At 47.3% G+C, this 22151-nt stretch overlaps 1 protein-coding gene across 8 annotated transcripts in view; it reads left to right on the top strand.

Moving 5' to 3' along the window:
- Positions 1–22151, top strand: part of ZNF618 (zinc finger protein 618) — a 163160-nt gene that overhangs the window by 92838 nt on the left and 48171 nt on the right. For 4 of the 8 annotated variants that reach the window (XM_074891586.1, XM_074891582.1, XM_074891581.1 and 1 more), the window contains one exon: positions 6139–6177. In XM_074891586.1, the coding sequence (XP_074747687.1) occupies positions 6139–6177 (39 nt within the window). Of the gene's footprint in view, positions 1–6138; positions 6178–19217; positions 19302–19759; positions 19839–22151 lie in introns of those variants that run through there. The other 4 variants (XM_074891578.1, XM_074891584.1, XM_074891580.1 and 1 more) reach the window with 2 other exon arrangements.

Raw genomic sequence — 22151 nt, 5'->3', positions numbered from 1 at the left:
TTTGGAGAAATACGTATCTGAAATAGCAGAACAACAGGGACTTGAAACTGTCTCATGAGCCTTTCAGTGGTTTTGTTTTCTTTCACCTGAGTTGAGCACTGAGGTCAGCTGTCAGACTTGTAGGAGCATCTGCTTTAGCTCCTCATCTGTAACTAGCAGCATCAGCGCACGTGGTCTCCAATAAAACGTTTGACTGGAATGTCTAAAGGAACGTAAAGGAAACTCCTAGTGAAAAGTTTGAAAATCCAGGAATCACGAAGGCTGATGCAATATTAAATTTTAAATGTGTAAACTCTTAGAAGTCAGCAAATGCACAGCTGAAAAGTGAACGCACATCCTTAACTTCTCAGAGTTTTTCTCGGTCTCGTAATACATCCTTTAATTGCATGGTTGCATATTTCGCGTGTGCTGTTTAACATCACAGAGCTTCTTCTGTATCCTTAGATACATGCAGAATTGTTTTTCGATGCTGGCATTCCTTTCTAAATACCAACAAAATTCCTATAAATCCTTTAAATTTAACTACAAAGTAGCTTCACTCTGCAATTTAAGGAAAAAAAATCCCTAAAAACATAGTGAGCAGCAGTTATTTGCTGACATGCAGAATGCTTTACCATTGCACCACAGCACTGCAATAATTTTGCAATAATAATTGCAGTATTTAGATTTGGAACAAGGATTGCTTTTATTTTACTTCTCATCCCCAAGCACTGTGGGATCCTTAATTCAGCTGGAATTTTAGGGGCTGTATTAGTATGAGGTCACCTCCTAATGTGTGATCCATTTGATTTGTATTTATACATTTATTCTTATTTTGATCATGAAACCAAGCTATATATTAAATGGTGTGGATGCATCAGCTTACACATGTACAATTGATATCCATAGTTTAGTCATGAGCTCAGCAGAGACACGACTTTACCTTTTTCTTCCAAAGCCTTTTTAATGTGTAGCTATAGAAGATGGAAATTTTCAAAATTTTGAATGTGGAAATGTATTAGTAATTTTCACATCAGTAGTGGAGAAGCACAATTTATATATGTGAAACTTAGAAAATGTTGGTTTATGTGGCTGTAAATTGATGCATGTAGTAGTAACATTTCAAGTGGATTTGAATTGCTTTAAGACAATAAAAATCAAAATGAGATACTTACTCATATACACTCTCATATACACAATCAAACTGAAAACTCGATGTAACTCACTAAACGTGATTCTCCCAGAAACAGAACCTGAGCTGGCAGTTAAAGCAGTTGGGAAGCCTCCCTGTCTGCAGAGGAATAACGCCCCATTGAATGTGCATGGGATGTATAGTTAGGAAAAAGAAGAAAGGATTATACAGAGGAAAGCCCAGTGTGATACTCTCCAGAGGGAATTGCACACAGAGCTGTACCAGTAACAATGCTGGAAATAGCATAAGACTGCAGGACCGAAAGACATTTTTGTGAACAAAGCTTTCATTGCCACGTGTATCTAAGGAGTCATATAGAAGAAGTGGCTGGTACTGCACCATCATAACAAACGTGAGAACTGGTGGTTACACATAACACCAAGGATGTGATTCTGCACTTTGCATGTTCTCCTTGCGTATCTTCTGTACGTGTCTTGGGATAAAACCCCAAGGCACTGACAAGCCAGCTTTCCTAGGTCTGCTTGTCCTCGAAGCACTGAAAATTGAGCTCCCTCAGCCTGTTACATGCGATTATCAGCTGCCAGAAATTCAGAACCTGAATCTTTTCATCGTTTCTTTTTGGCTGGGCAGAGGAAGGAGCCGTGGTGCAGTGGCAGGATCTGGCGTTCCCTCTTTGCCTGATGCATTTTCTGAGCATCAGCAGTGGTTTCCCTGAGGCCTGGGCCACCTATCAGTCACGTAACATCTGCCTTTCCCTGGAGGTTTGACTGATCCTGGGTAAACTCACCAGCTCAGCATCAGAGTAGCTAGAGCAAACTCAGGCCCCTTTTTCTTCTCTTTAGATACTTTCTTCTGGGGCTTTTTGGACATTCCAGCAGAAATACCTGCTGTCTGTGATTTGGTGAAGGATACCCCCCTTCCCCTTGAATAGCCCTCTGCTTTTTGCTTTCTTGTGTGGTTCCTGTGTCACTAATGGTCCTTGGCCAAGCTGTGGGTTGGTCCTACAGATGGACAGAGTTGGTGATGCAAAAGGTTCAGCCCATGGGAGAGCAGGTAGTAATTGTGTTGATCTGGTTTGGACCTTTGGAACAGAACAACAGGAAAAACCATCTGTCTAGCTCACCCCACTGTCGCCATTCAGTGACAACTTCTGTCCCCGGGATGGGAGGTTTGGAGGTCTCAGTTGTCCTTGCCTTGAACTGGGTTATTTCGAAGCTGGTTTTTGTACATCTCGGTGTCCAGTTTGGAGCTGTAGCGTGGGAGCCTGGGGTTTACGGCTCGTGGCCAGCACAGGTGGGAAGTCTGTCACCCTGTCTGCTCTTGCAGTCAGTCCTTACTTGTCAGACACTTGTTTTGCCCTGTTCAGAACTTCAATTTCTTCTCATCCTTTGAGCTGTTCAGTTCACATTAAGATTCTCACACTGGCAACATCATGTTTTTCTCTGTGATAATCATTTTTGGGAGAAATTAACTAGATTTGTTTTTATAACTCCACCTGCCTCCTCCCTTAGATCTCCGTGGTAGAGAAGCTGTGTTGGAGGTGACCTGGGTTCTTCAGACTGATTTTTTTTTTCTTGTCTGCCTTCAGGAATGGGTGGTTTCTTACTGGAAAACAGGGCCTTTTTTTAGATTCTTGAGCCTTCCCTGTGCTGCTCAGCATTGGCTGGAGACTTTCAGGGAGCGATGAATCTCCTTGCAGTTTGCAAGTGCAAAGGGTTGAGGCAGCTCTTGTTCAAGACATGCTGCCTTGCAGGGGCAAGCTCCCTTTCTGCTTTGGTCTGAAAGCCAAGATGCAGGCACGGAAAACCCCGTGTAAAGGGTTCTGCAAAGAATCGGAAACGTACGTAAGAAATCTACTCGCTACGTTTTATCAAGGAAGAAATGAAAAGGTTGCGTTCCTTCCCCTTTGCCTCCCCAAAATGCATAAATAAAATAAAAAAGAAACCCAACAAAAAAAGTTATGTTGTTGAGCTGAAAGGCTCCTTTGTGAGCTGTTGAGCAGCCCTGCAGGATCGTGGCTCCTTCCTCCTGCAGAGCTGCTGGAGTTCAGCTGGAGCAGAAAGGCTGCACATTCCTGGTGGCGATGGAAGGCTCTGTCCCAGCGATCAGCGCTGACAAACGTTACTGCTTCGCCTACATGCAACCCAGGCCTTAAAGATGTTTTGCTTACAGTGCTTTTTGTTTAGCTGTGTGGGGTTTTTCAAGTCATTAAAAGGTTTGGATTGCCTTCAGGAGTTAGTCAGCTAGAAAGTTTTGTTTTGTACGGTTGGGTCGTATTTAAGCAACATGAGCAGCAAAACATCTGCATGTTTTGAGTCAGGAAAATTATTTCGCTTTTAGATAACACCAAAAAATGGCTGAAATTACTTTATTAGACTTTCAAACAGTAAATTTAAAAACCTCTGGGCTGAGGCCAAGCAAGGGAGACTTTACCCAAAGGAGAATTAATTCTTCAGAAAGCAAATGAAGGAAAATTGCTAGACTCAAGTTTAACCCTCGCAGGATATATCACCCCTGTCCGAATAATTGGTGGAAGTTCTCTGTTTCCAGATAAGCTTTTCTGGGCTGAATGATGACTTTGCTCAAGTTGTTTTTCTTTATTATTTATTTACATTATTTAGTTGCCATTGCCTCCCTCTGAACCTGTCAGCTCTCCATTCCTTCCCGCATGGGTGTGCCAGCTGAGGAGCCATCTACCATCATCAGAATAGATGCTGAAAGCACTAGAGTAGGATTGTTTTCTTCAGGCAGTTTCTAGTTTAACCAATTGCTAAAAAACTTCTCAAAGCTTTTAAAGTTTCAGATTAATATTTTCAAGAATGGGTTCTGCTCGATTCAAAAAATATGAAGAGGAAGATGACTCGTTCAAATTGTGAATATGGAAAAAAGCATTTTTCCAAGTGCACATTTTTGGAGTCTTAAGTTGGAGGAGTTCGGTGACTGAAAGGATTTTGAGGTGAGAAGTTGAAAATTAATAACGAAATAACCACTCCTGAGGAGAGATGGTGTTTCCAAGCTGAAGAAAGTTGGGCTTCATTTGTATAATTATCTACTACTGAAAAATCATAGGATTTGGGGGGGGGGGGGGTGTCCTTTGCCATCTGTGCTGCATCCCAAGCATCCGTTTTTAACTGTGTACATTTCCCAGTCTGCAGCAGATTTTTATAGGAGGTGCAGAAAGTTACTTGAGACACAGGAGTTAACTTGCCTATTTTCCAGCTTTCCTGCTGCCTCCCTACTCTCACTTACTCTTGCAGCTTTCTCAGAAATTGGTCTTTTGTTTTAAAGCTGTAATTACTTGGTCTCAGCCCAAAGGTGATTTAGAGTGGGCTGTTAGGGGATTTTTAGGGGTTTTTTTTTAATTCATGAAGACTTTAGTCTGTCTTATGACTAAGAGTAACAACATTTCTTAACACAGTTCAGAAATGGCTGCTCCTTAAACCTTTGTGTGTTGCTTGATTCTTGTTAAGTTTGACTAAAGTACTTTTAAAAGCTATTTAAATGACAGAAATGGCCTGGTGCATGCATAGTACATGTCTTTCATGGTTTATTTATGCCAGGACAGCATTTTGCAGAACTCCATTGTGCTATAGCTAGCTTTTTCCTTGAGTGATAGGTGGTAATTCAAACAAGTAGCAGCTGTGGAAAAATACAGGGCTTTGACTGTCGGGGTTTTGCATCTGATACTGAGGGTTTCTGATGGCCCCTCAGTTTATGAAGTTGTGCCAAATTAATATTGTTGCCTGGAAAAGTGATCTAATCAGGCAGGTTAATCAAGTAGAAAGGTACAAATTCACAAACCCACAATCATTTGTTTTTATTATTTTTAAGAAATAAGGAAATTAAATGCAGTGTTCATTACTTAAGGTTGCAAATTTTAAATTCAAAAATGCTGTGACATTCTGCAGCTGTGGTTTTCAGAGCAATGCAAACGTGATTCCAAGAGACAGACGGAATATTTTGAAACGTAGTTATGTTATTAGATAATGTGACATACAGTATATGCAATTTAGGATGAATATGAAACACTTCAAAATGGCTTGGAAACCCTAATCATTTATGATCCTTGACTTGTAACATTGGGTTTTGTTTTCCAGCTTGCAGCTTTGCCCATTGCATCCATTTAGGGCTCGAACGTGGTCTTTGCTGTGTGCTTCTTGCGGTCCCAAGTGTTACAGTGGAGGGAGCTTTTTCTCCCATCTTTTCACACATGCCTTCCGTAAGACCAGGACAGAATAGCCCCGGGGGGGATTCTCGTGGCCCATCTCTTGCAGAGGCTTTGCTCGGCAGTGGACAGGCTGTGCCGTCTCCCGTGGGAGGCTGAGCTGGGTGCACTGGTCACCGCCCGCTTTCCTGGGTTGACAGCACTTGCCCAGGAATTAAGCACACGAGCAATTTCAACACACCTTCGGTAGAAATTAGGCAGCTCATCGTCACAAGCTCCGATAACGACAGCGGGGCTGCTGGGACGTGTCCGGTCTGTGCCCACCTCAGGCCTGGAGACAAGGCACAAGCGGTGGCTGGCGGCAGGGCCCTTCCCGGGGGAGAGCGGGGAGGCGGCTGCTCCGGGGCTGGCCGGTGGGCAGACCCTCGCACCCCAAAGCCCTCTCGGGGCTCCCCGAAGCTCCTCGGAGCAGGCGCCCTGCGTGCAGGGTAGGAGCAACCCTTCCAGCCGTCCCGTTTCGAATCCAGGCCCCTGCTTGGGGAACAAGCGCCCCAGTTTCGGCGACGCTTCCCCGGGACCGCGGGCGGCTGCGTTTAGCGAACAGCCCTTGGGGCGGCCCCGCAGCCTGCCCCGCCGAGGGCCGCCGGCCTTCCACAGCCCGCTCCTGCCGTCCGGCCGAGGGAGCCGGCACCTTCCGGGAGGGGCTCTCTGGGCCGGGCGTCGCGGGCCGCGATGGCGGAGAAGAGCCGCGGCTGGAGAGCGAGCGAGCGAGGCGCTGGGGGCGGCCGGACGCGGGGCAGGGGCGGCCGCCAGATCTAAGTGCAGCTCTTTCTCTTTGCAGACACCGAAGCTGCCTCAGGTGAAGGAGCCTCCCAAGGCAGTAAGTACTCCTGGCGCGGGGGGGCGTGAGGGGGCACCGGGCCTGGCCTGCGCGGGCACTGCGGGTGCCTGGCCCCGGGCGGGCTCGCTGACCGCGGCATCCCTCGCCCCGCCCGGGGGCTGTGGCGGGAGGGGGCGGCGGGGCCCTTCCCCGCGGGCCGGGGCTGCGGCGTGGCCGGCAGAGGGCGGCCGGCGCCGCGGAGATGGCGGCGGGGGTGGGCGGGAGCGGCCGGGGCAGAGCTGGCGGAGCGGCCGCCTCAGGGCGCGGCCTCCCCGGGGAGAGGGGCCGCGGCGGAGCCCGCGACAGGCGGTTGTCGGCGCCCTCCCGCCCTGAGGGGAGCGCGGTCCCCGCGGCTGGTCGGGCTCGGCCGCGGCAGCTCGGGGAGCCGGGCGGTGTGCGCGGCCGGAGGGCGGCCGGAGCTCTGCTGCCTCAGCCGCCCCAGGGCGGGTGCTGGAGCTGCCAGCCCATCTAATGCGGGCGGTCAAGCTTGCAGGATTTTCGAACTTCACACCTAGAATTTGGGGCGGGGGGGGGGGGGTGGTGTCCCCGCCCCGAGGGAGGACGCTGATAAAGTGGAGCAGGTTCAGCAGAGGCCCCCGGGCTGCCGAGGTGAGGAGGGGCTGAGGCAGCAGAACCTGCACAGCAGGGGAAGAGGTGGCAGCAGGGGACCTGGTGGCAGCCTGACAGGCCCTGTGAGGGGGGAAGATGGCAGCTCACAGTGGAGGATAATGAGAGGTAATGGACATCAAGTGGGAGGAAGAGAGGCTGAGGCTGAGGCTGCCTTGAAGGAAAAGCTTTTCCCCATGCTGTGGCACAGGTTGTCCAGAGGGGTTGTGTCTTCTGCATCCTTGGAGGTTTACAAGACCAGCCTGGATAATGCCACGGGTAACCAGGTCTGAGCTCAGAGCAGACCCTGCTTTGAGCCAGAGGTCAGACCAGAGACCTCCTGAGGTTTTGCTCTGATCATGTTAGGCAAGAGCCACGGTTTCCATTGGAAAGGTAAGGTACCAACTCTGGTGGTTACAGAGGGCAGCTTGGGAGCACCACTTACCCTGGGTGGGTATGAAAATGTTAGATAGTTAGTAAAGAAAAATAATAATTAAAAAGTACAACCATGCCACTTTTTTTGAACTGCTGGGTCTTGAGGCCAGTTCTGTGATAGGTGAAGAGTTGGGGTTAGCGTGGGGGATTCTTGGCTTTCTGTCTGCAGAAGGAAGCAGGACTGACTTCAGTGCAAGTGGGGGATGAAGATCCTCAGCCCTGAGCCGAAGCATCTCAGTAGCAACCAGCCATCACACAGTGTGTACCCACCCCGGTGCCCAGTGGAGGGGAGATGGGCTCTGCAAGGGGGCCTTTTCTCTTTCCGTTGACCCAGTGACATGTGGTGTCCAGCTCTGTGCAGGGAACAGAGACTCCTTCCCAGGCCCCTGTCACTTCCTTTGCTGTCTCTTTTTCAGTAGATGTTCTGCTGCCCATCAGTGTTTTACCTGTCCTGAGTCTTTCCAGGCTCTTCTGGCCGCCTTGCTCTGAATTTTGACGCTGGGCCCTACTGTGTTCTGGGCTAGACTGTGTGCATCCTGGGCTTGTTATGCAGGAAGTAGCCATAGTATCCTGTTTGCCAGAGCTTGGGAACCACCTTGTGCAAAGAGGTGTTTTTCTCTGTAAGTCAGTTTTTCCCCTTCTTGTTGCGGGGTTTTTTTTGGCTGAGAAAGACAGGGCACAGTGAGGTATGGAGAGTAAGAGGGGAAAAACCACGAGGGTTCATGCCTCTGCTGTGTGGGCAAACTCCATGTCGTTCCAACCATAGAAGGATTTCTGTGGGCATAACTGCCTCTTCTGTGGCGGTTAGATCTTGGGGAGCGGGGGAGAGTGGAAAGTCACAGACAGAAGTTCTTGGGAAAGAGAGTGACAAGCAGCTGCTCTCTGCACTAGGCTTCAGAGGAGCTGCCGTGGTAGCAGTGGAGATGGAGCAGGGAGCAGTAGGAGAGGCAGGGACTGCTTCCATCTTCATGCCGGGCTGTGCGAATCTGGCCCCCTTCCCCCGTGCAGGAATTACTGAACCCCTTTTTACTTGGCACGCTCGTTGCTATCCCCAGATAGTCTCATCTAGCTGGAGGCAAGCCCAAGCCACCAGAGCAGGGAAATAGTGAGTGGTGGGCTAGGGGATGGGGAAGGGAGATCCACCGCAGCCATCCGCCCCAGTGGAAGAACAGGCTGTGCGTGTCACCTGCCTTAGAGAGTGAACGTGAAAGTGTTCGGCCAATGCTGCTGTTCCTAAGTGCAGGTGGTTGTAATTTCCTGACAAAGTCATCTTCCTCTTCCCCTCCTTGCTGCTGCAGTGAAAAAGTTCAGCTGTCTTCTTTCCTCCCTGTGCCTTCCCCTCTGGGGCTGGGTTAAATCCCTGGCCTACCCTGGTTGCCTCTGCAGGGCTCTTCTCTTTTTTCCACTCAATAGCCCTCTTGTTGCCTTGTCAGTCTGTTTGCTCCTCATATATTTTAGGAATTTTTTATGTATCTTTCCTTTCCTGCTATTTTTGTTTTGCTTGCTGCTCCACTGCTGTTCCTCTGCGACCCAGTTTGGCTGTTTACACCATCTCTATTACAGACGTCTGTGTTGTTCAAATCTTCCTCTGCTATTTCTATGTCATTGGGAACCTCTAGATTCACGGTCTCTGCAGGCATGGTTTGCTGCCTTCTTCCAGAATTTCTCAGTATTTAAGGGGTACGGCAAGATCTTGTTTTCTCTGATGTGCTTCTGTCTGGGGCATAGACTACATCCATCCCAAACTGGTGTGGATGAGGAGCTCCCTTGTCCAGCAGTGGGTCTTTGGCATTAGTTCAGATAACTAGAACTGTAGGTTTTTAAAAGCTGTTCAAGTTTTCTCCATGGTGACTTTCTGGAGGCAGCTGTTACTCACAGCAACAGCGGGCACCTGAAAGCTTGGTGAGGGCAACCTTGTGTGCCAAGTGAGGAGACACCTCGGCTGCTGCCTCTGCAGAGCACAGCACGGGCACCTGGGCTTGGTCCCAGAGCAGCTGAGCTTTGGTGGCAGTCAGCTGTGCTGTGCTCCCCAGACTTACCCTGAGAGCAGTGAGTCCTCTTTGTTCTTGGGAGGCAAAGTCTGCATCTTGCCGTACGGGGTCTGAGAGTGAGTCGTGCTTGGCCTGTCGGGAGGATGAGTTACTGACGTGGTGGGTGAAGCTGTGTTGTGACATGCCCCTGCCTTCAGGTCGGCAGAACTGGTGGTGGTGGTGGTAAGAAGGGGCTGCTGTGGGATGGGCTGGCCTGGCCCTTTTTGCCTGGGCAGAGGGAGCCATGGGGCAAGCTGGGACACAGCTGAGGCCAGTTGTTTATTTGCTGCCTGCTTAAAGAGGAGAGACAGTGGTGTTTAGACTTTCCAGCTGGGAAGGCACTTTGAAGACTCTCTTGAGGAAAAACTGTTGCACTTGGTTGGTTGTTTTCAGCCCTTGGGGTTTTTAGTCTATAGATTGTTTCTCTGGGACTCCCTTTTTTGTTTTGTCCCTATTCTTGTAGGGATGCAGATCTGTGGTATTGAGGAGAGGATGTGCTCATGGGGACATAGTTGCATGGCTTTGAGAGCTACTTTCCTAGCCTTGGCTCAGGGTCCAAGACCAGAATTCCCACATGTAGAGAGAAGAAAACAATGCAACCCACAGTGCTAATGTGTTAATAAAAAGGCTTGTCTAGCTGCTACCAACTTTGACTGACAGGGAGGAGGAGGGGAGGAGAAAAGTTTTGAAAAACACTTTCTATCTGGTATTTTTTCCTAGGCAGGCGTGGCCGGTTTGACATCACATCTAGGTCTCTGACTGTTCCTGTACAAGAGTCTGGCAATCTTTTCTGAGGTGCTCGTATGCCTCTGTGGTTTGCTGCAGACTTTTGGAAGTCCTCAGGAAGAAGGTGTTTGAGCTAGATCTGTGCCATCCTTCTTCATGGAAATTCCAGTCATGTTTTGGGGAGTTACAAACTTTGTAAAAACAGTCTCCCTCCTGCTGCTCACATACCACGGGAAATTCTTGGCGACCTGACAGATAGCTAAATAAAACCACTGGCAAGCAGGGGTCCAACAAGCCCTGCACCAGCAGGGACAGTGTGCCAGAGACAGGGCTGCGGGAAGCATCACCTCTGACCTGAACAGGTATTTGCACTGTGCTGGGTCCCGAAGCAGGTTGTGTTCAGTGCACATGTCACAGTTTAAGAGCTAGGCTGGCACCAGTGTTGGATCAGCGGTGCCTATACCTGGGAGCTGCAGTTGGGTTAGGGAGTAAACCCAGGATGGTCTCCACGCTGACAGCTTGGTTTTGGGCTCATCCCCAGGAGGTAGAGGGGAGTATGAGCCTCCACCAGCACTGCTGTGGTCTCCAGAGCGTGGTAGTCTTGGCTGTTACCACATCTGTAACTCCGCTACAGGTTATGGATTGTAATATTGAGGCTATTGGATATTGGTATTATTCTTACTCTTTTCTGTAGGAAAGACAAACTTAAGTATAAGAACATCTCTGAAATAACCATAACTGGCTTGCAGAGCTCAGTTAGACTGTGAGTTTTATGGTTGCCCATGAAACCTTAATTCATCTGGGAGTGCATAAGCACCTAAGCTTTTCTCTACGTGCTCATTACTGCTTTTTCTAATAGTATCTCTGCCTCTTTGGAACAGCCTAGGACAGAGTTAAGGTCGCTCTGGCAACTGTTAATATGGTATTTGCCTGATTTCAACTTACCAATGGCCTTTTAATACCTGTTTTCAAAATACCAAATGTTAACAACTAGTCCATAGTACTTCTAAGCCTTTTGCCTGGATAAGCCTGGGATCACTTTACAGAGGAGTTTGGTATTCTGCGGGCAGGACCGAGGGAAAGTCACTTGCCAGGGGCAACCAGCGGGTGAGTGGCAAAGGAAGAGAGCACAAGTCTCTGGGCTTGCAGCCCAGTCCCTGTCTGCTGGGCACAGGCTGTTGGATTGCATTTCTGTGCCCTGTGAAAAAAAGCAGAACAACAAATGCACAGAGAAATGGGAGGGGAAGAATTGCTAAAAACTGAAGGTTTCTTAAAGTATATCAGGTGTCTTAACTTTCTGTACGTCGGGTTAGGTGTTAGAGACTTTGGAAGTGTCCCTTTTCTGAGGGGAGAAGTCCTGAGCCCGGTGGAGCAATGCTGATTAATATTGTGGGGAGGAGTCTTAGCATTCCTGGAATATTTTAACAACATACTGTTAAAAGTGGGAAGAACCAGAAAGAGGTGATTTTGGGAGCCTTGATTTCATCTCCAGTGTATCGTTCAGGGGAGCTGGCTGTTCTCTTGACCTGGTAACAAGTTTTTTGAGGACCATGACAAGCAAGTTGTAGTTTAAAAGCAGGCAGTGCTCACAGGCAGTACTAGCCGTGAGTGTGAAGTTTGCTCTGTTAGACGGTCAGCATGCCGCCAGCCGGTTACTCTGTGGTGTGCAGGAAAACACCATGAAAAAGCAGTTACAGTAGGACAGCCCAGTTCAAATGCCCCACTTGCCTTCATTCCTAAGGGTGTTGCTGGTTGTTACTATGGCAATTCAGTGACATTTGCTGGAGGTTGGAAGACCACTAATGGCTCTTTTCTAGTAGATCCTGTTCTTTGTCTCCATCTCCTGCTTTTGCGTGTATCTAATTCTATTTAAGAGACAAAAGCTGGATTTTGTGCTGTTTCTCCAAAGCAGATCCCTGTGCTGATGCTGCCAGCAGGTTACTCGTACGCAGCTCTTCAGTGGACTCCACCATTTGGGAGACGCCTGAGCAGACAGATCCTGTCTGTGAGCCCAGACCATCCTTTGCCTGGCAGCACCTGATGGCTTCCTTCACTCATGCCTCAAATTCTAGTGGAAACGGGAGCGACTTTCCTAGTGCATTGCTGCTTGCTGTGGCCAGCCCCATAGGTTGAAAGCTAGGCCAGATCCACAACGTCCCAAGATTGATCCCAAGTAAAACAACCTGTTTTTTCTTTGTGTCTGTTGTGTTGGAGCCCTTTTTTCCTGTTTTCAGATAATTTTTGAATACCAATATTACCATCCCACAGGTGACAATATTTACCAGGTATTTCAGACCATGCTGTTGAGTTACCAGGGTGGAGGAGGGGCAAAAAGTGGTCTTTGGATATTGTGTGACAGTGTTATGTCACCTCCACACACCACGATGAGCAGCTCTTCCCAGATTGTTATGGTACAGTTTTGCTGGGGTGGGTGGGAAGTTCTGGCACTACCAAGTGTCCTGCCTGAATCTCTCCCGGAAGGCAGCCGGTATCTCTCCGTGTTGCCCTTTGAACGGGACAGAGAAGTGACTGTATTTACTGGAAAAGAATGGATTTACCAGAGCCCTTAATGGTTGTGTGACTGGACATTGCGGAGGAAGGTATACAGGAACGGGCAGCGCCAAGGACAAGCGGCAGCCCCTGCGTGCCTGAGGCAAGGCTGGGGACAGCAGCAGTACAGATGGGAGAGGAGCTGCATCCAAGCCGTGGCCATCGGGGCTGGTGGGAGGCGCTGGCTGACCTGAGATAGTGTCGTACCCTCAGCCAGGCTGGAGCCCACCTGAGCAGCAGCACCCTGTGGAGCAGGAGCCAGTGGCAGCTGGTGGAGCACGGCCGCAGCAGGAGCAGCCACAGAGCCGAGCTGCGGAGCAGTAACTCCTGTGCCCAACACAGCAACGGCCTGTAGCCTCCCTCCTGTCTCCCACAGAGAAGGGGGAGGCTCAACTGTGCTTTCCTGAGGGAGGAAGAGCATTCCCCTATGGTCAGGTAAAGGTGGCATGTGCTGGGGTCAGCAACAGATCTTACTGAAGGAGCTGCCTGAGTCACGGAGCCTGCTGTGAGGAGTGTTGGAAAGCCTGTGCAAGAGACAAGCTCCCAGCCTGCTGCGAGGTGCCGAGTTACTGGCATTGATCAGGCTGTATGTGAGCGCAGTGAGTGTCTGTTTGTTAGGAGTGGCTGCTGATTGCTTCTGAAACTAGAGTTCATGACTCTGAGCTAGCACTTGAATGCATTTTTCCTTCTAGTTATCCCAAGAGAACTCCTTCCCCTTGCACAAAGGCAGGGCAAAAATTACTAGATGAAATTGGTGATTGTCACTGACGAAACTTCGGGCTGGCATTGATAGCTGTGAGCTTGCAAGAATTTTAGAAGTAGATGGGCTCCAGAAAGTTTCATTGCTTCATAGATAGAACATCCTCAAGGTTGTTTTTCTAATGTGTTGTTCAGAAATTTGCTGTGCAGACAGTTACTCAACTCTCAGTTGTGAGGCCTTTCCCAGTGCTTTCCCTGCTTGCCCCGGGTGGGACTTTCTGCCAGCAGACACTCTTTAACTGCTCTTCACTGCAATTAAACTGAAGTCTTGACTTTCCCTCTGTGGCTCCCAGACTCGATCACCCTTCCCAGTTTATGGCAACTTTTTAATGTGTTCTGCGTTGCTTTCCCTATTGAAGTGAGTCGGGTTACTGTGTTGGGGGTACAAAGTTTTTGTAATTGGAGGTTTACACAGATACTGGTACTACAGAGGGAAAAACACAGATCAGTCTTCCAGGGAAGGGTGCAGCGGGTGATACAGAGATTTCTTGAGCTCTTTTGGTACGGTCCAGTCTTCAGCATCCTCTCCAGCTGAAAACTGGCCCTCAAGAAGAGGCTGAGAAATGGCTGGACACTGCTCTCCTCTCGAGTGACAAGCTGCTGTAGTGCAGACCAAAGTCATACTGCAAACTGCAATTACAAAATACCGAGAAGGCTCCAAGGCTACCAGTTCTACCAGTGCAATCTGGGGAAGGAAAAGCCAGTCGGCATGTTTTCCTTGTGCTGTATCACATAAGAGCAAATATCAAGGAAGGTGGGGATGCACAGTGTCTGCTGCAGTGTCACAGAGTTAAAAATAACTGCTTTTAAGGATAGAGATCCTTGTAATGCAGGCAGTACCAAAATGATCTTCAGAAGAGGCACTCCAGTCCCAGCTGTGTACGTGATGAAGCAGGCAGCACAGCCCAGTATCTCTCAGTTTTTGAGTTACTAGCTGAGCGCCATCGCCATCCCTTGTTCAAAGCTTGACTCCAAGCTTGGGATTTGCCATAGCCTAGAGGGAAGCTTGTGGCTCTGGTACAGCAGAGCTGGCTGCTGGGGACTTGCCAACCTGTTCAGCTCTCTCATGCTGAAGCTCCCACATTGTGGCACAGTTTTTCAGTGGGTGCCTTACGATGTCTGAGTCATTCCTCTTCGCCAGATCTTCAGTCCCTTTTATCAAGTATCTAGATGTAGTGAAGCGTTATGCCTCAGTGCAAGATCTGTTTTAGCTTGTGTTCATATCCCAACTCCTGGTAGCTGTCTGTAATTCTCATCAGATTGGTGATGGGTCAGGAGGCGTGTCTTTTGAAAATTAGATAAAACTGCTGTCATCTGGGAGCTTTATTTTCTCCTTCCCCATTCATATAGTGTCAGACTTGCTTATTGTGTGCTAGATTGTACTTGGATGCTGGGCTAAGATAGGACGTTCAGTGGTAGGGGGGACACTGACTTTCATCTGGATCTGTGGATGCTGTAGGCAGCAAACAGAAGGTTTTTCTTTCCAGTTTCTTAGCCTGATGCATTCAAGCCCATCACCTGTACAGGACAGCATCCATGATGAGTCTGTGTCTCCACTGTGTGACATTGTTACAAGGAGAAAAAAGGAAAATTGCAATTTATTTTCTTTTTCCAAAATGGAATACATAGTAAATATTTCACAACCCCATAAATAAAAAATGATTGGCCTGATCTTTTAAGAGCATATTTCCCTTTGGGCTCTGACTAAGCATGAGAAAGTTCAGCCTAAGAAGGAATTGATTTGAAAAAGCAGTGAAAGGTTAGAAGCAAGGATGTGGGCTGGAATATGCCTTGCAAACGTTAGCTGTGGAGGCGTGGTGCTAATGCCTTACATGTGCAAAAACATTTTGAGGGTTGTGAATTTAAACCATGAAATTAATATATTCAAAATTAAGGTTTTCTTGCCCAGACCTTACGCGTACAGGACATGGTGACTTTAATGTTCTGACTAGTGATGGAAAGATACGTAAGTGGTTTGCTGGTGTTAATAGAAGGTTGAGGAGGAACCTTTAGCATCTCCATTTCTTGATTAATTTTAAATATTCAAATTTGCAACCTTAATGTTTCCTTAAAGTAAATTTTAGCTTTTGATTTCCTTTTACTCTTTGGGGAGGTACCAGAGCAAGAAATGGAAAGTTCCACTGTTGTGCTTGGTAAAACTTACTAATGCCTTACACAATTAAATGCCTGCTGTAAATGGTGCGTGTGTGCGTGCACACCCACGTACACATGCGGAGTGAACGGTTAGTCATTTACAGCGTTGTGATTAATTTTGCCAGTGTTCTTATTTACTAATTCTCCTGCTCCTTGGGGAGGACTATGAAAATGGATTTGATTTTTCTAATGTGTTTGCATTTTAAGTAGGTAAAGTCTCTTTAGATTCCCATTTGCCTAACAGGTACATGAATATGTTCATCTTCAAATTTAAATGACCAATGGGCTGAGACCAAGAATGATAAATTTCAGTGCAGAAGGAGGACATTAAGAAAGTAACAAGGAACTTAGATCTGGGTTGTACAGTGTGAAGAAATTTTGATCTTAAGGCCTGAGATACCTTCCTTCAGTGCTGTAGTTGTTGCCTTTCACAAAAGCATGTTTCTTTGCAGCTCTGGGGCTGGGGTCGTTCATTCTGCCCTGGAGCAAGACTGTTTTGGCAAGGTGCAGTGCTCTCCATTGCACCTTAACAGAGGTTACTGCTGTCTTGCTCTTACATTCTCCTTCTCTGAGCACCTTGCAGGACTGGAATGGGAGTGAGTTTATCACTGCAATTTCTCAGGTTTTCTGTAACATGAGAGATCCATTTCCCTTTGCCTTTTTCTGCTATTTGCTAGGTCTGACCCAGTGCCTTCACATTACAGCACCAACGTCGTCTTTGAGGCTGGGTGAAACAGGTAGCAGTTCCTGACCTGTTTTTTAATAGGGTAAATTTGAAGTTGCTCTTCTGACATAACTTTTATACTAAGGGTTCTTTTTGGATGTTCTGACTTTGGGTATCCTACTGGGTCTTGCCTTATAACCAGGTAAGGTGTGCTCAGGAGCATGGCACACCGCAGTCATGTGGGAGGTCTTGATGTTTGTCCTGCAGTTCCATAGCTCTGGAGAGGACCAGTTTCTCTGTGTGTAGTTTTAATCTAAGGTTATAGAAAAGGAGGCTTTCAAGTTGTCCATAAATCTGTGATCTTCACATGATCTTATACAGAAAATTGCTAATATACCCATAAAAATTAAATTTCTGCCCCTTTCCCAGATACTGACTACATAGACCACATTTACAGAAATCTGGATGTTAATACTTTGCAACAAATCTCTGAGAGGGTTCCCAGGCAGCAAAATTGATGGAGAAATATATTTATTCTGTTAACAAAGGATAAGAATTTTAGTAATTCCAGACTGTTCTGATAATCCATCAGTTTGTCCTGAAGATGCCAGGAGAACTTTACTGAAGATAGAAATACATGCCTCCGCTGTTCGTTAAGAAGGAATACACTTTCCATCTTCCAACATGGGTTGAAATTCAGCAGCAGAAAAGGTGTTCAAACAGCAAAGCCATTCAGTTATTGCATATTCTTCTTTCACCCTGAACCTTTGTTCATTGAGCTGCTTGTTAGTATTTCAACACGCTGAACCTGAATAGCACACAAAAAAACCAAACCACTTTAAGTATCTTAAGTATTTAAGTTCTCAGTATTTTCACTTGTAAGGAGGTGCATAACCAGGAAAGGCAGAGCAATACAAGGATTACCTTCTTAAGTCCTCTGCCTTTCGACCTAAGCAAAAAGGTTGGAGTTTTGATTATCTTGGGTGATTGTAAAGAGGAGAGTTCTGCATCCTTCCTAGCTTATTTTAATTTGAATTTGTTCTTTATGAGGTTTTATGGAGCCTGGATCTCTTCTTCAGTGCTTCTCAGTCACTTAACTATCACTTTTCTTTTCCACTTTGGAAACTAGGCAGTGATACTCCATGTGAATTCCCATCTGAAAATCACAGTAAGAACAAAATTTCTAGTCACGAACAAATGAGTAGGAAAAAGTCAAGATGAGGTTTGCTTTTCCTTTATGAAACTCTCAGTGCTACATCATTTAATCTAAACAGTTCTGAAGTAGGTAAGTAGTGTGTTGCCAGCCAAACCATTTTGATTCCAAAAGGAGGTTAAAATCAAATGGCCTCTATTGTGTGTTGTGCATAACTCCACAGTGTGGACTGAATTGATTTTTTCACTTAAGATGGAGATTCAGCATCCTTACTGATAGAAAAGATAAATTGTTCTGCATCAACAAGTTAGGTATGTACAAGTACACCTGGTTTTTAGAAAATTATGCAAGGTTGAGGCTGTTCATTGTCAAATTGCTGGTAGTAGCACCTTAACACACTTTCCAGCATTCTTTATCTTACACATAGTTACAACTTGAATAAAAAAGAATCCAACACTGCCCTGAAGTGACACCAGAATGAAGACGTATGCAGCTAGACCTTCTGGCATTAATTGTGTTGTCTGGTGTGTCTGAATTTCATCATGGAGTCTGAATATCCTGGTTCATAATGCTGATTTTGGGGTATAATTGTGAAACGCCATAATATTTTTGCTGTAAATTGCTGATATTTGCTGTCTGTTTGCGTTCAACTTTGACACACTTCTAACTGTGGGAGAAGGAAATTCATGGATGTATAACATCCTGAGAACGTCTGGGAAGTCTTTTCTCTCTCAACATCCAGTGAGTAGTACCCAAAACACCCTTTTCCCAAAATGTTTAAAAAAAAAAAAACCTGACAGTATGTGACCATTAGACTGTTATGAACAAGGGGGCTGTCTTTCAAAAGTGAATTCAGGATATTCCCCTCTGTATGGAAGTTCCTGCTAGTCTGGCATCAAGTTTGCAAACCTGGAGGGATTGCACACAGCCCTGGATGGGCTGCATTTCAGTCTCCATCTTGCTGATAGATTCAGCTGACACGTGGTTTGGATAGTGTATCACAGAATTCATAGCATTCACTGGCCACCCACTTGAAAGCAGCTTAAAAAATGCTGTAAGGTGAAGCCAGTCCTGTGGCTACTGAATGCATCTGCAACAGCTCTTCTCAGGAGCTGGGACTAAGCTCTGAAATGCTTCAGCCAGAAACCAAGCACAAGCCTGTGGCTCTGCCCTCTCACCTGTCATTTAGCCCCTCGCCAGCTTGAAGGTGAGCTAACATCTTGCTCTATTTTTTGGCAATTTCAAGGGATTTGGTCCTTCTGTGTGAGGGTTTGGGATTGCCTTTTTCTTGGCTTGGTAGTTTGCAGCCTGAGGACCCCGCTTTGTGAAGCACGGTGCTAGGTTAAGCCAGTGTGTGCCTAGATGTCTCCAGTGTTCCTGACAAAGGCCAAATGTTTGTGGGAAGGAAGTAAATGATCATGAAATGAGTGATCTTGGAATAGTTTGCCCACAGGGAAAGTTTTTTTCCTAACCCCCACTTAGGAGCTGGCTTGTGCCTTTGTGTGTGAGGGTTTCTGTCCTTTCCAAATTTCTGGATTTTATTATTTTTTAATCCTTCCTAATGTAACTCTGGATACTTTAATCCTCTTAAGGAGTTGCTGCTGACTTTGGGCTCAGTCCTGCTCCCTTTTCAAGGAATTTTGCCATTAGACACCTTTAAGTTGAGCTCTGATGTAGATTGCAACTGATTTTACTGGCAACTCTCTACTTGGCTGTAAAATACAGTTGTAAAGCTCATAACTTCTGTGCAAGAACACAGTTTGAATGAGGAGTAGATGGAGGTCTACAGGCAGTAAGCTCTGTGTCTGCAAACCTACATTCTGCCTTTCCCCACTGCCAGTCCAGCATCTAGGAGAAAGCCCCTAAAGATGCCAAAGGGTTAGGCCAAAGGAACTGTCTGTGAACCTGCGCGGGGAATATCCTGCTAGCTTAGGAAGCCATAAATATGTTCCTTTCCATCTAGGTGCCCTTCTGACTGCGGAAAGGGAGAAGAAGCCTCTCTCCAGAGCTGTCTTTGTGCTGCCCTGGGTGGAATCCACAGAAACAAGTGAGGGTCCCAGATGTTTTTGCTCCCTGCTGTGCTGTAAGGAAGCAGTAGCTGCACTCTGGGTCTTTTTCTGGGGAGGCTGCTCAGGTAGTCTGTGCTCTGGACACAGCTTGGAAAGGCATTTCCCAGGCGCGAGCATGCAGCAGATATCTCAGAAAATGCCAGCCTCTCCTGGTTCTTTGGATCAGGTGGATTTGGCTCATACTGGAAGAGTGTTGGAGTTGCTCATGGTTCCTTTCAGTGCGGCAGACATCCCAGGAAGGGTGATGCTTTTTCCAGACACTGCTACACAGCCATTCACCAGCTCCAGCCCTCTGTGTTTATCACCAGCAGGACGCATAAGGACTCCAGCAGATTTTCAGGAAACAGTTAAGGAATGTGAAACTGAACATCAAAGCATCTCATGGACTGTCCTGCGATCCACTGGCCATGGCTGGAGGGACGATGCTGATATTTTGTTCTCATATAAGCCTCACTCAGAAAGCCTGTTTGGGGGGAGAAACATCACAACCTCAAATAGAGAGATGACAGATAAAGGTATTGCAGCAGGCTTAACTGTAAGAGATCCAGACCCCTCCCCTTCCAGAGATGCTGCTGGACTTCACAAACTGGGAAACTTGTTTCCCAAGGTGGGCCAGGAACATGGAATTCCTGGAGTTTGGTGCTTCCTTTGCTGTTCTCAAACCTTCTGGTGCAGAGGTGCCACCCCAACCATGGAGCAGGACAAGTAGTGGTGTCCAGACTGCCCTCTCTTCTTCCTTAATTTTGCTGCTTTTTTCTTGACTGAGACCTGGAACACTGATGGATTTTAGGAATAATTCAGGAGGCTGTTGCAATCTGTGTACATTCAGCAGCTGTGCCCTTCCACATTTGGAGGCTGTGCCTGCTAGACAGCTATTGCTGCAGTGCTCTGTAAGAGTAGGATCGCTTAGGATTCAGGAGCATCTGCAAAGTGCCTGGTTGCCGTGAGAGCTCCTCCATCAAGTCGCTTTTGTGGCTTCATCCATTTGAAAGGTCAGTGTGAATTCTGTGTCAGGTGAGAATTGTTCTTCATCTCGGAGGAGTCCTTAAGAAGCTCCCACAGCCTGCTGTGTGGAGACCCAATCGTTCTGCACCCTTAACGGGATGTGCTGTCAGCATTGCAGGGATGTCGTCTGGATGATGTATGTAACTGTTCCAGTCTGGGTTTCTGTGATGCTGGGTAGAGCTCTCTGAGCCCCGTGGAAACTAGTTTGTACAGAGTTTTTGTGGTCTTGGATTCCTGCACTTATGAGGGTGGGTTGAGTGATCTGTATTTCCAGCTTGTGATACAGAAGTCCCAACCTTTCAAAACATTTCTGATGGCTGTTGCTCCCCTCCTGGGTTTGCAGAGCAAAATGCCCTGAGGCCCTGGGCCTAAGGAAAGAAGCCTCTTCCGCCTGCCGCTGTTGGGCATGTGTTCTCTGCCCTCCCTCTTTCCTGCCAAAATGAAAGACGTGCTTTCTTCTCTGCTGAATATTTGAAGCAAAACAACCCCAAAAATCTCAGAATAGGTAATGCAACCACTGGAAAGAAAGGTGAGCTGGCTGATCATCCCTAGGGCAGGGTATTTCAGCAGCTACGAGTCATTGCAGAACACAGACCGTGTGACAGGAGCCAGCCAGCAGCAGCCCTGGGAGACAGGAGAGAAGAGCAGCACGTTCCCTGTCTTTTACTGGAGGTGCGCTTGACTTGCAAGCACAGTGGTCAAAAAAGCTTTCAGGTCCCCTGGAGTTATTTCTTGGGGTTCTTGAAAAACGGGCCTGTTTGCCATCTCAAAACGTCAGTCCTTTCTATCTGGGGAAGAGCCTCATAACAAAGCTGTTGCTTGCCTTTGTTTCTAGTAAGGTGCGGTGCTGTCTTTTGGTGGGTGCATTTCACAAGATGAAATGTGGGCGGACTAAGTACATAAGGCTGTTACTCCCTCGACGTTTTCCTGGAATCACTGCTCCCCTTGGAAAGAGTCATGATCATGAATGAGGAATGATGATACTTGCTGGAATTTGTTTTTTAACTAGACGTCTTTTAAGCATTTTGAAACCCTACGTTTGCAGCAGTGTAATAACAGCGATTGCTCAGCTTGCAGCAGGGATGTGTTCTGTAGGACTTGTTGCCTGAATATCAACAAGGGCCAGCACTGGACCTCTGTGCTAGTGGGCTGATTGGTATCCTTCCCTGTATTTTTCCTTCAGTCCTGTTAGTGCCTGTTGGTATGTTGCTGCTCTTGGTGGAGCTGCCCTGCATTAATGTCTACCTAGTGACAGGAGGGAGCTTGAATCTGAGCAGACTGGCTTAAGTAGCGTTAGTTTGACTATGTCTGGTGCCATCTCTTCAGAGGTTGAGGGATGAGGGTGTCAGTCTGGGCTTGCAGGAGTACCTGAGCACTTGGAGTCCCTCATAGCTAGTAGTGTACAGGCTAACAGTGCTCAGTGAGTCTCTTGCTAAGAAAGCTGTTGGTGCTGGGAACAGCGCTGGAAGTGTTCGACGGCTGTCAGCAAAGACAGCTTTATTGGGTGAGAAGGAGGAAGTCCTTGGGTGCAGCCCTGGAAGAGCGGCCGTTGTTCGGAGAGGGTAGAGCTCAGCTACCCATCAGCAGTCTCTGGATACTTCCTGAATTCTCCCTAAACCTCCTCGTCTCTGGGACTTGGCACCATTTACTGGGTGTTCTCTCCTTTAGAGTCGAGGAAGAGATCAGTACCAATACCAGCTGGAAGAAATTCTTACTTCTCAGAACAACTTGTTTCACTGTAATGTCTGGAGGTCATTCTTCCTTAGGGAAAACAGTCCCCTAACAGAACAAGCAAAACCCTATTCTCTTGGGGTGTGCTGTTG

The sequence above is a fragment of the Strix uralensis genome, chromosome 21 (genome assembly GCF_047716275.1).
Source record: "Strix uralensis isolate ZFMK-TIS-50842 chromosome 21, bStrUra1, whole genome shotgun sequence".
In the NCBI taxonomy this organism is placed as follows: Eukaryota; Metazoa; Chordata; class Aves; order Strigiformes; family Strigidae; genus Strix; species Strix uralensis.
The sequence above is the reverse complement of the archived record's forward strand: the minus strand, read 5'-3'. Positions and strand labels throughout refer to the sequence as shown.